At 34.3% G+C, this 12,980-nt stretch overlaps 1 protein-coding gene and 1 long non-coding RNA gene across 2 annotated transcripts in view; one reads left to right on the forward strand and one right to left on the reverse strand.

Moving 5' to 3' along the window:
- LOC141281938 (uncharacterized) overlaps positions 1 to 5,241 on the forward strand; it is an 18,363-nt gene extending 13,122 nt beyond the window's left edge. Inside the window, exons 2-3 of the long non-coding RNA XR_012336373.1 lie at positions 722 to 819; positions 3,850 to 5,241. This is a non-coding gene — a long non-coding RNA (uncharacterized lncRNA). The remainder of the gene's footprint in view (positions 1 to 721; positions 820 to 3,849) is intronic.
- A 2,481-nt stretch (positions 5,242 to 7,722) lies between these two features.
- Positions 7,723 to 12,266, reverse strand: pla2g10 (phospholipase A2 group X). Its single transcript, XM_065273973.2, has 4 exons — positions 11,948 to 12,266; positions 10,110 to 10,278; positions 9,437 to 9,543; positions 7,723 to 9,026 (listed from the first exon to the last, which is right to left on the reverse strand). Exons 1-4 carry the CDS (start codon positions 11,982 to 11,984, stop codon positions 8,878 to 8,880), a joined length of 462 nt encoding a protein of 153 aa, XP_065130045.1. The 5' UTR covers positions 11,985 to 12,266; the 3' UTR covers positions 7,723 to 8,877.
- Positions 12,267 to 12,980: the final 714 nt, after the last annotated feature.

A 12,980-nucleotide genomic window follows, 5' to 3' on the forward strand; every position in this document is an offset into this window, starting at 1 on the left:
AAAATAAAATTAAAAACGAACAGACGATATTAGAGCATTTCAAAGCTTCAGCTAATGTCATGAGACCACAGATCTGGTGATCTTCATCTGTACCCAATAGCCAATAGGCATCGGTGTTCTTAAGTCAAACCAACCAACAACAGATTTTCCCCACTTACCAGGTAGGAAACAGTTAGAGGAGCTCCATATGCTTACTGTGTTCTCTAGAGACTTCAATTAGATTCATCTCTCAGGGTGTAAAAGCCACAGCAACATGCTATCAGCTTACACCAATTAAACCACGGTCAGCTTCACTGGATGATCATAGTATTCTTCTACAGGGCCAAAAGTGAGTTTAAAGTCTTTTTTATGGGTAATGCCAAGCTCTATAGGCAAACCCACTGATGCATTTCCCTCACCACAACTTGTAGAGCTGTTCGAGGGCAGATCATTAAACCTTGAGAGTAATTATATGGCTTGCTATTATGAAGGTGATCATCTAGGCGGGATTACACATGGGAACAAAATTATATAGTGCTTACCGAAGAGAAGCAATTACACCCCCTATCCCCACCCCTGGTGAAACTACAATAATGTTATAACACTTTATGAACTGTTCTTTCTTTCTAACAGCCGATGTGTTTGTCAGCACTCGTGTGTCATATACTGCAAATGTTTTGTTTTTATGTGTTTGATGGTATTATTACTAATAAAACCTATGTTTATGCTTTTGTCTTCTCAGGATACCATCATGTTCCCTCAGAGGCATTTAAGATATTCCTTTTGTACACTGTCAGAATAATGGTCCCTAGCTATCACTGGGGCATTACCCTTTCAAAAGTACACATTTGCACCTAAAGAGTTCATATTTGTATACAGGTCATTCTACAGAAAAGGTGGAATTCGGGTGACGGAAATTTGCTTAAATGAACTTCTTTCAACATACCCAAAACTTCTTTCATAGCAATAATTAACTTGTCAAATCTATGAATCCGCAAAACGGGGAGCTTAATCTATTTTTAACTTTTTAATACATCTTAATAAAGAATCCATGAGTCATTGGTGTTACCTGTGATTTACAGTTTTTCTCAATTGCTTTGGCACATTTTTCGCAACAGTCTTATTATTCTCTAAACTGTGAGTGCAAATGTCACAACTGTTTGCTGGAACTTCAGAACTTAATTGCATGTCTGCAAAATGAAGTTACACACCCAAAACATTTTATTCATGCTTCAAAACCTAGTTATCTTGTCAGTAATTTGGCCAAGGGCACCAAAACACAAAGTATTTTTGTCATCGTGTGAGCAACACTGGTCAAAATGTTTAGTTGTTTTTTCACCATGAAAGTCCACCATAGAAAATAAGGTTTCATAAAAAAATCCTAATAATTGAGAAGAGTCAACAGTACATAGAAAAAAGTAAACGAACATTTCTATTTATTCACTTCATTTATTTTTGTATGTGTATTACATTTAAACTGAAATCTTGCTTGTCCAATTGCTGTACATTTCATATTTCCTATGTTACAAAAAATATATATAATAGAAAATAACTACAAAATAACCTCAATGAAAAACTAATTATTCTTGTTGGACATCCTGTCGCTCTTGTTGGACATCCTGTCGCTCTTGTTGGTCAGGGCAAAGATTTTCATCCACATCACATCTTATGTTTTCCATTGCCATGCACAATGGAAAAAATCTCCAATGAAGCAGACATTACAAACAATATCAATGTCAGATATTTATGGAATGTACATGCATGTTTAGTAGTTTTTGATAAGTGAATGGATCGTTTTGAATGTGATGGCGTACACGATGACAAATGATTGAGAAGTTGTGAAGAGTTTGACAGTTTAAGTGAGAATTGACTCATCAGTTTTGATCAACAAGCCATATGCAATTAGTTGTTGGGCAAACTGCAGACGATTGTACTTATTGTTTGGACACATGTGCCAAAGCATTTGCAATTTGCTCAAATCAATAAGAAATTCCAATCTGATGTGAACAATAAGCTAATTGTTTAGAGATCTGATCTTATTGTTTTGGAAAATAAAATTTTCATTTGAGAATTGAGCCAAAGCAATTGAGAAAAACTGTAAACAACATTAATGTTGATACTAAATATTTTTTCTCATTACAGCTTGTGTATTTAGTTAAAGGTTGAGTAGAGGAATGATAATAGCAAGAAACATTATTGATTATTAATATTTGTTTAATTAAATTCTTCATCTTTACCCAGCATTTTATTAAATTATTTGATTCTCAGTTTGACTTTTTTCTTTAAAACCAACAATAACATTTCACAAATATTCAACCAAAAAGGCTTTGATGCAAAGACTGAAATATCAACAATGTCTTACATCCCAACAAAATATTACTAGAAAGTACAAGAAAATACATTCATAACACCAATGACACAATGTAACACCAATGACAAAATTAGAATGTAATAATAGATAATGAATATGATCAAACTTATAAACTTAAAAAATGTTCCATCTTGTTTTGCTTTTATGTTGGTCAGTTAATAGTGCTTAGGAAGTACTCATTAGAGAAGTAACACCAATGACGGTAACACCAATGACAATTTACAGAAAAAAACTAACATTTTAACAAAATGGCTGCCATTAGCCATGTGCTACACATCCTCATGCCCATGGCGTCAATATTTGACGCACTTGACCATGCGTCAATATGTTACGCCGAGGGTATACCTTTCGCGTCATTTTTTGACGAACTGGGGACTTCAATACTATTACGTCCGTTGCATTCTCTTTCCTATTTTCTTACCATTTTCGCGTCGGTTTAGGGTTAGATTACGCATATTAAACAGTGTACGCGAAATTAAACAGTTTAAACAGTTGTCACCTGGCGTTGGGGTTAGACACAGTTGTCACCTGGCGTTGGGGTTAGAGTTAGGTTTGGGTAGGGATGTCATTATGTAAATCTAACCCTAAACCGACGCGAAAATGGTAAGAAAATAGGAAAGAGAATGCAACGGACGTAATAGTATTGAAGTCCCCAGTTCGTCAAAAAATGCCCTCGGCGTAACATATTGACGCATGGTCAAGTGCGTCAAATATTGACGCCACGGGCATGAGGATGGGTTGCCATGTGCCATTTCATCAGAGATGTAACAATCACATACTTATTCAATATAATGTATTTTTATGTAAAGATCTTAACACTCCCAGCTATATAAAAAGAGTAACACTAATGACGTCCAAAAAACTTATCTCAAAATTCTTAGATATATCATGATATTTTAGACAAATAAGGTAAGACATCTCACAAACCTTTTGACTTCCTCCACTGCACTTCTTTCTCTGACCTCTTGATCCATGAAAAACTCCAAAGAGCCGATGCATTGTTTTAAAATAAAAGTGCTTTGGGTAGGGTAACACCAATGACATAAATTTGGGGGACAAATATTTACTTGATATTATTTATATTAATAGTGTATTTTTACCATTTCAGTGTTGTAGTAAATTCATACAGGGTTAAAGGTAAATGTAAATTTGATTTGTTTTATAAAAAACATGGTTTTAAATAATAAGAAACAAATCAATTTCCATGTATGATCAAAGGGCAATTTTCAGGGCCACACATTAAAAAAAGGGAAGAAAAGAAAATTAAATAAATAAAAAAACTCTCTCATCATTTTAAGGACAGTCTATATTTATTAACTATATATCATGATGGGATAATTGGGTCAAAATAAATGTTTAAGGGGTCTGCGAAAGCAAGGGACAAGCATATCCAACTTTTTTGTAAAATGACCCACACATACCTGTATTAGGACCTTTTTAAAGGGTACTGCCCCAGTGACAGCTTGGGAGCATTTGTTTTTTTGTCATTTTTCTGACAGTGTATTGTCGATAGGGTCCAAGAATTCATGATCATCATGTCTATATGCTGCCATTCACTTATGTTGCAATAGGTATGTATACAATGTCCCAAAAAGTATTTGGACTTCTTAGCAACACTTGGAAATATGTGAAAGTCTGTGCATTTCATAACCAATATTTATTTATTTTATAGAAAATAATTTAATTTAATTAAATATATATGCATGTTTTATTCATAATTACATCAGTTTTGATATATTGCTTAAAAAATGTATACATTTTTGAAGTGTGACTTAACTGAGTTTTGATATATTGCTAAAAAATGTATACATTTTTGAAGTGTGACTTAACTGTGTTCAAATTCGTTTTATGCCTTTTTATGTTTGAAGATCTGTCCTGAATTGCATCCAACTTCAAAGAAGTCACTGCAGCGGTATACCCTATAAAAAAGTACATCTTTGTACCTACTCCATATTAGCACTTCAAAGGTACATATTGATACCAAAATGTATATATATGTACCTATAGTATATAGTAGGACTTTTTATAAAAGGTACTGCCCCAGTAACATCTTGGGACCATTATTGACCATTTTTCCATTTTTCATCAAGATGTTTTGTAGTAAACTGCAAAGTTATACACAAAATTCATGATCATGTCTACACGTTGCTATTCACTTATGTTGTGATAGGTATGTATACAATGTCCCAAAAATTATTGGGCACTTTAGCCACTGTACACTTAAAAATGTGTGAAAGTCTTTGCATTGCATAACCAATAAACCAATATTTAAAAAAATATATGATAAGGTCTTGTGCTTTATTTGTAAATTGCATAAGATTTGATATATTGCTGTAAAATGTATTCATTTATGAAGTGTGATACAAGTGTTCAAATTAGAGATGCATCGATATATCAGTATCAGCCAATAATCGGTCTGTCGATAAAAGCAATTTTTCACACCATCGGCCCATAGTTTAAAAAACAGCCGATAATCATGACTGAAATATCCTGTAAAACAAAAGAGAACAGGAAAATGCAATGATTTTGAGCTCTGTGTATAGAAAATGTAAATAAACATCACAATTTAAATGTTCAATATAATGGTGATTTTATGAATGAATAACAAACAAGTTAATATAGCCATCAAACTAACGGTTTTGGCATATATCAGTCTGAATAATCGTCTATCAGTATCATACATTTTTTTATAATGATGCATCACTAGTTCAAATGTGTCCAAATAATTTTTTAAAGCCTGAATATGCGTAAGATCTATTGAAGATCTGTCCTGAATTGCATCCAACTTTAAAAGTTTTAAAAAAGCTACAAAAACTGGGCAGTACCCTTTAAAAAGAACATCTTTGTATCTAAAAAGTCCTTATTAGGACATCAATATCGGTTCCAAAATTTAGACCTATGTAACATATTAGGACCTTTGTAAAGGTTACTGTCCTAGAGTAAAAGTCAAGGTATGGTCTATATTATTTCACAATACCGAAGGATGCAATTTACTGCTGGGTTGTTTTTGAGCTTACAGCACCTAGATGAAAATGATGATAAAAAATCCATATGCAAGGAGTAAAATCATTTCAACAAGTAAGACCATTGTCTACAAATTCAAGATGCTCTCTAAAGAAGTCAACAAGCAAACATGTAGACGTGAAATTAAAACCCCCCTCCTTCGCCCCTTCCATGTGACTGCAGAAGCATATGACTTCCATAACTTCATCGGTCATTAACCGCTGATGGTAGGACACAATTGAGTGAGTGTTCGTGAGACTTGCCCCAGATATTCAGGTCCCAGTCTCCAGCTCTGAGCGATGGGCAGATCTATTTCAGACTGTGAGGAACTTCACATGAACACTCAATGCATACTATGGAATGCAAAGACCGGTTCTGTCCATTAATATCTGATGTCTCTTATAACAAGTGGCACACAAAATCATATTACCATGATTTACTAAATTGCTTCATATGTATACTGTGTGTGGACTGTAGCTGTAGAGTTAAATTGATGCAGTGTGTATGTTTAATACACTAAAAATGTCTGGGTTATTTTTAAGCCATATTGCGTAAATATTGGACAGAACACACGGCTGGGTTAAAAATGATCCAATGTTGGGGTCTTGTTATGCAACCATGGGTTATAATAACCCAGCAGTTGGGTTAATAAAACAGCATTGGGTAAATTTTAACCAGGCAATGTGTTCTGTCCAAGTTTTACCCAATATGGCTCAAACATAACCCAGCCATTTTATGAGTGTATAATATAGCTTTGGAGAGCAAAAGGGTCAGACAAAGGCTCTGAAGGCTCGTAAATGTTTGATTAAAAACCTTTCCCATACGTAATAATACATCACAGTATATCATATGTGACCACACTGTAAAAAATGTTGTGATGCCCTAAAAGAAGCAGTGACCAGTGGTGAGTTGTCATAGCTGAAATTGCCTAACTTAAAATATTTTTTTTATTTAAAATAGTAAGTTGAAATGACTTGTCAATTTGATTGTATTAAAAAGAATGTAACAGTGCAAGATCATACATGAAACAGGAAGACCTAAATGAAGGTAAGAAAAATACAATGCATTTGTTTAAGATTAGAAATGAATTATTTTGAGTAATATTATGAGTGTTTATGTTGTAATGACACTGTTAAACCAACAAACAATATGAGCAAAATTCTTTTGTTTTCCATGCTGCACGTTTGTGAGAACTGAACCTATGTTGCCACCTATTGGTAGGTTTTAGCAGCAGCTGTCTGGTTGATCTTATTGGTCTGTCTCTTTCTTCTGCTGCTATCATACTCATATACACATTAATCAACAAGGACTTTTAATGAGTCTGATGTCATTTCTGTGTCATTTTGGGAATGAGAGAAATGATATTATATAGCATTAATTCGAGAACCGATTAAGACCCAGAACACAAAAGCATTTATGAAAAGACTTTTAAGGACACAGGGGGAGCTAGATTTCCTTTTTGGCCTAGAAAAGACAACATGCTCTGCCAGGGTCAGAATTCCCATCATTCCCATGATATTACCGCATTTGTTTTTGGCAAAGCTATGGTAAGCGAACCAGCTAGGTAATATTCAAAGTTCCAGTATATGATCCATTAATTTTCCTCTGTCAGTGCCAACTCAATGTGTGTGTGTGTGTACTCAGTCAAACCAATCATTATTTTACGTTTTATGGATAATCTTCTGAGCACTAACAGTTTAAACTGTATCAAATATGTTTTCTGGGATTTGTAATGCCAATAAAAGCACAAAACTCTTTCAGTGTGATAAAAATAGCATGAAAGGTCTACACACTCATCACTGTCAATATGAAACCTTGGTATTTTAATTAATATTAATTAATACAAATATTGGTATTTTAATTCATATTTTCAATAGCAAACATATTCATGATTTAGACAACTCTTTAGGCATTTACAGGCATTGTCATTCCATTGTCTAAGCATTGTCTTTGTCTTTTCAAGAAACATTCAATATAAGCTAACGGAGACCAGGCCTACACTCTACCCTTTCAAAAACTAAACATTTGTATCTATATTAGGGCTGGGCATAGATTAATCTAGTATCTTTTCAAGTAATCAAGTAATTTTTTGCATGATATGTTTGTGCTGTGTAAAAACATTATGTATATTTAAACACACACACATACATATATATACATTTAAGAAATGATTAATTTATATATCCTTTATATATATATATATATATATATATATATATATATATATATATATATAAAAAATATAGAATATATAAAAATATAAATAAAAATACTTACACATGTAAATGTTTCTTATATACATACATGAATGTGTGTGTATTTATATATACATAAAAATTACACACAGCACTCATATGTTATGCAAAAAAACTTTTATTTTGTATGAGATTAATCTAGATTAATCTATGCCCAGCACTAATTTATATTAGTTCATATTAGAAGTTCAAATGTGCATATTGGTCCCAAATGAATACAATAATGGTACATATTAGGACGTTTATAAAGGGTACCGTCCCAGTGAAAGCTTCCGTACCACTTTTTTGGTGTAATATGCTTCCAATTACAAAAATGCATGCTTTCTGTTGGTTAACTAAAACGTTTAAACTCCATTCTTAGGACAAATTTCTTTTTTCATGAATTTCATAAATAGGTTGTCACAATTGATTGGTGTGTGGTTTACATGTTGTAAATGTACTTATGGTTTACTTTTTCTGTTGGCCTAAAAACTGGTTTGATATTTTTGTTACCTTTATCATTTTTGCTCATTTAATTATTTTTTCATAATTGTTATAACTGAATATGTTTTGTTGAATTTTGTTTTAACCTGTATTAATTGTCTTGTGGCTTTTTGCTGTTCTGGTCTAAAAACATCTGGCCAAAGGACTACAGTTGAAAATAAGCCAGCTGGCTAACACTGGCACATTTACAGAAATGCTGATTAATGTGTGTTGTCCTTTATAAATAAGTAAATATATAAAAAATGTTTTATGTCATAAATTTCCTTTTGGGGGGCCATGAAGGGATGCACCATATAGGGGCCGCGCGGCGAAAAATTTTGACAACCACTTCTTTAGACTGTATTTTATGTTTTCATAAAAATGCATTCTTCTTAAGTCAGTGTCAATAAACAGCAGGCAACCATTGTGACAACTTGTCCCGACTAGTCACAAAAAATCAACATGCAATGAACTACATCTTTATCATTGGTTCGGATAGTGGAAATGTTAAATAACTTGTTGTCAAGACTTTAGGTAAAAATCAACATTTGAAAAATAAACCTGAGAAATTTGACAATTAACCCTGGTCTCTTCTTCAGACTGAAATGCCATGAAATGTCATGGCAAAGTGCCATGCAGATAACAAATCTATAGGATGTTGCTTACTGTAGAATTAACCATTTCTTGGAAGCTATGTATATAAAATGTACAAATATCTATTTCAGAAATTTAATTCATAATAAAGAAAAACATAGTTAAGGCATGAAATATAAACTGAGATTTGTTTACTAAATCCATTATATAGAATCAGTAAATATTGCAGGTTGGATGTACACAACCACAGAGGAAGTCAGGCCACACAGCGTATTTTCTGTTGAATGGTGCTTTTCTCAGGCAGCTGGCAGCCTCTTTGTCACATCGGCAGAGAATTTTCGCACATCTGTCATTAAGCGAGTCTGCGTTGTAGACACATCAGAAATACGTTAATGATTGACTGTGTAAAATTAGCAGTTCACATATAGACTTGAGGAATCCATAATGTGTGCATTTAAAGTAATACGTTATGACATCTCAACAAACACTCTCAGCCCTGCTTATATTAGTATGTTATGATGTTTACTGGGGGAGCAAGAACTTAAAATATCTTGCGGTTTGGTGGAGAAAACTACCGCTTTTTAGCCTGGACTCTCCCATCTAATATACACCCTGCATTTGTACTACTTCCTAAAGTCGAGAGTTAAAACCAACCAAAACATTTGTAGGCAGAGATTTTTTCCTCTTTCTGTTCCCCTCACAAAGTTTCACTGACTTTCACTTAGTTTTATTTGGAACCATAGCTGTTATAATGTTAAATAACACAGCATACCACAGTCAGGCTCCTCGCCGTCACACGTCCACTGATACCTGTCTGTCTTTGTTTGACAGCCAGCAAATTCTGCATCTCCGTAACAGCAGTCGTGCTTGTGACAACACCTATCAAAGACAAAAGCGAGAGATGAGTTGCATAATTGCAATAATTAAACAGTATTTAAAAAAGACCTAACCCAGTTGCACATAGCTTTTATTTTATATATGCTACATTATTATTTTTAGACTATAGACGTTGCAGAAACACAATGTGATCTCATACATGGGATAATGTTACAGCGGCAGGACAGTCGAGTGAGTTATTTAATTGAAACTGCTGACTTGGTTGGATCAGAATGAGCTCTTCCTCTGTGGAATGTGGTGTAATAACATGTGCAGGTTTGTTTATTCATTTTCATATCGCTCAGGCTGCAGAGGGAGCTAAGATAGATCTCTGCATCCTAAAACGAAGTGAACGAAACGGCTTAAGGGAAATTGTTATTTTGCGTGTGGGTGTGCCGAGTCTACGTCTTTTCCAGACGGTCTGAGGTAATGGCACACAAAATGACACACTCGGACTAAGATTAGACTTAGAGTAGGCTTAAGAATGGGCGAATCTAACCACAGCAGAGAAAGGGCATGAGGTCACATCGAGTTGCTAGACAGTTCGGGGATACCTGGTGGTGCCTTACCAATCTGCTCTGTCCCTGGGCCACCCTTCACCCCCAAGGCCACAGTAACATCCATACATCATATAAGATAAAGCTGATCTTCCCGTGCTGCACTCGATAACCCCAGCCAGTTCCAGGAGACCCCTTTTACTCCGTGAAGACCTCTGTGGCTGCAGGGAAGCCACACTGACTGAAAAGTGTTAAATGTGTGAATTAACCCCTCAGTGGACAAAAAGCTGTCACGAGGGCACAACCCCTTCGAAAAGTACACTTTTGCACCCAAAGATTTATAAATCAGGGGTACATATTGGTAACAAAGAGTGCACATAGTAGTATCTAAATGGTACATATTAGGGCCCATCTTTTTGACTATTTATTTTGGCAGTGCAGGGTAGGAATTTACAGTAACGTAACCTGATTCATACACCTTCACATTCCTTTATTAATAGGCAACACTGTTATTCAAAGTAACTTTGCAATGTCACAGCACTTGTAATATTTAGTTGGAAAGTATTTCTCCTTTAAAATACAATGCCACATTCCTTGGCTATCTCCCTCAAAGCAAAGAATCGGGTCATTTTTTTCCAGTGAAGTGATAGATTCCACTGAAGTGAAGTGTTTGAGTTGGTGTGGTATTTATTAAGGATATAAATGAACAGTGAAATGCTATAAGAAGCTATGTGCATGTGTATAAATAGGCTGATGCAGTCATTTACATTCATATTTCATAGTTTTAACTAGGCTGATGCAAACAAAGAAAACATTTGTTTTACAAAATAAGAAAAAAAGCTATTTCCACTTGGCACGGGTCAAAACAGGCATTTTAAAAATGTGTATGTTTAAAAACGATTTGGATGATGTTTTATAATATATAAACCATATTGCTGTGACATTCTGGAGGAGTCTGAGTGTGTTCAATGCAGTTGTTTACCATACAAATAAAGGTGCTAAAAGGATTTCCCCCAGTGATGCCACCAACCTTTTCATATATTTAACCCTTAAATGCATACCCTTAAATGCTCCACCGTGTTCCTTTTTCAAAGTTAGACCTCCAGCTTCTTAGTATTCCTCGGTCTACATCTTATTTACCATTTAACAAGAGAAAAAACACAAAAATTTGAAATAATATCTGTTTTATAACTAATTTAAGGAAAAAAAACTTTATAGGGTCAATAAAGACTTGAGATATAATAGTGTAAGATAAAATAATAAAGTAATGTTAATTAAACATTAAGCCAGGGAGCCTTTCTATATGAGCCTGTGCATCCCAATGCTGGGATAGGCTCCTACCCTCTCTTGACCTTGAATAGGATAAGTGGGTTTGGAAATGCGTGAATGGATGGACTGAAATTGTTTGATACAAATGTTGCAGTGCTCTGACTATTATGGTCACTGAATTATAGTATTGGTGTGGAATTCAACCCTGTACATTTTTTGAACATCTGTGTCATGACAAAAAAAAGTTAAAGTATAACAAAGCATGATTTCATTTATTATTCTGGAATTGTTAATGCGATATAAGGAGAGTTTTGTACTATTTGGGCAGATTAGAGATCCAATCGTTAGATAAACATCCTGGGTCATTTAAGGTGTGATGAGAATCGGTGAAACACTCATGCATTTAAGGGTTAATAGTCTGTAAAAGCTTTTTCCATTACAGATAACCTTATTAGGCAGATTCTGTGAATGTTTTAAGTTTTTTATGAAAGCCCAACAAAAACCTTAATTTTAAAAAGTAAATTGTAAAATAAAATACATTTTAACTATACAACGTGTGCATTCACAACCTAATCGCAAATATTTAATGCCATGGATGGACTAAGGAGTAAAAGTGAATTGTTAAATAAGAGCTGACTCACCTGTGAATAGCAGGACTGTCCGGTACAGCGCAGTCATTGTGCTGTCAGGTAGTGGAGTCTCTTTTTAGTGTCGGATAAACAGACTCTCTTCAGTGCTGGCCTTTTTTTAGAAGTTACTCAGCGAGTAATCTCGGGACAACACTCATGCGAGTGTACTGTAATCCTCGCACTCGCTTACTCTTGAAGACTGCTGCTTTTTCTCCCAGTTTAAATTAGGAAAAGTTAGGAAGTTAGAAATTGTCTCTCCAGTCATGACTGATTGGATGCACGGATCAGCACCGCCCTATATTCTTCATGCAGTCATGTTATAAACAACATGCACGCAAATCTTAAAAAATCCCTTCATCTGTATAAAGTAGGCCAAGTTATGGAATTTAGTTTGCTTAGGGCGTTTACAGGTTAGAACAATTAATTGTCTACGCAATAAATTTTTGTTTCATTATTACACAAACTCATAATTTAACTTCAATGCAGTGTAATGCGCGTGTTTACTCAAATTTATAATTTAATGCAGTGTTAAATACCTTTTGTTTTAGCACAGACTCATTATTTGTTAAATTTGTTTGTTTATTTATAATTCAAACTCGTTTATATGTGCACATTTTATTATTTTGAAATAAGTTCTGATACTTTTTGAGTAAACGTTTTTCGTCCATATATCTTATTTGCACGCTTTGTAAACCTTGTTTTTGTGCATTGTAAAATAAGCCTACTTTCAAATTGTTTTTAATGCATAGTGAAAGGGATAGTTCACACTAAATCGACAATTGTGTTATGGTTTACTCACCCTCTTTAAATCTAGTAACTTTTTCTTCGGTGTAACACACAAGACACAAAGATAGTGCTTGGCAGTCTCGATTCCTGATTACTTTCACTCTTTGGAAAAAGTGTTCATTTATTAAAATGCATTTTATTAAAATAAAGTCAGAGATGGAAAAAATTTGAAGCCAAAAGAATTTGACTGATTTACGTCAGGCCTTTTCATCTGCATGCGGCGATGCGCAGTCTGTTTATCTATGACATCACATCACCG

This window comes from Paramisgurnus dabryanus, chromosome 3, assembly GCF_030506205.2.
Source record: "Paramisgurnus dabryanus chromosome 3, PD_genome_1.1, whole genome shotgun sequence".
In the NCBI taxonomy this organism is placed as follows: Eukaryota; Metazoa; Chordata; class Actinopteri; order Cypriniformes; family Cobitidae; genus Paramisgurnus; species Paramisgurnus dabryanus.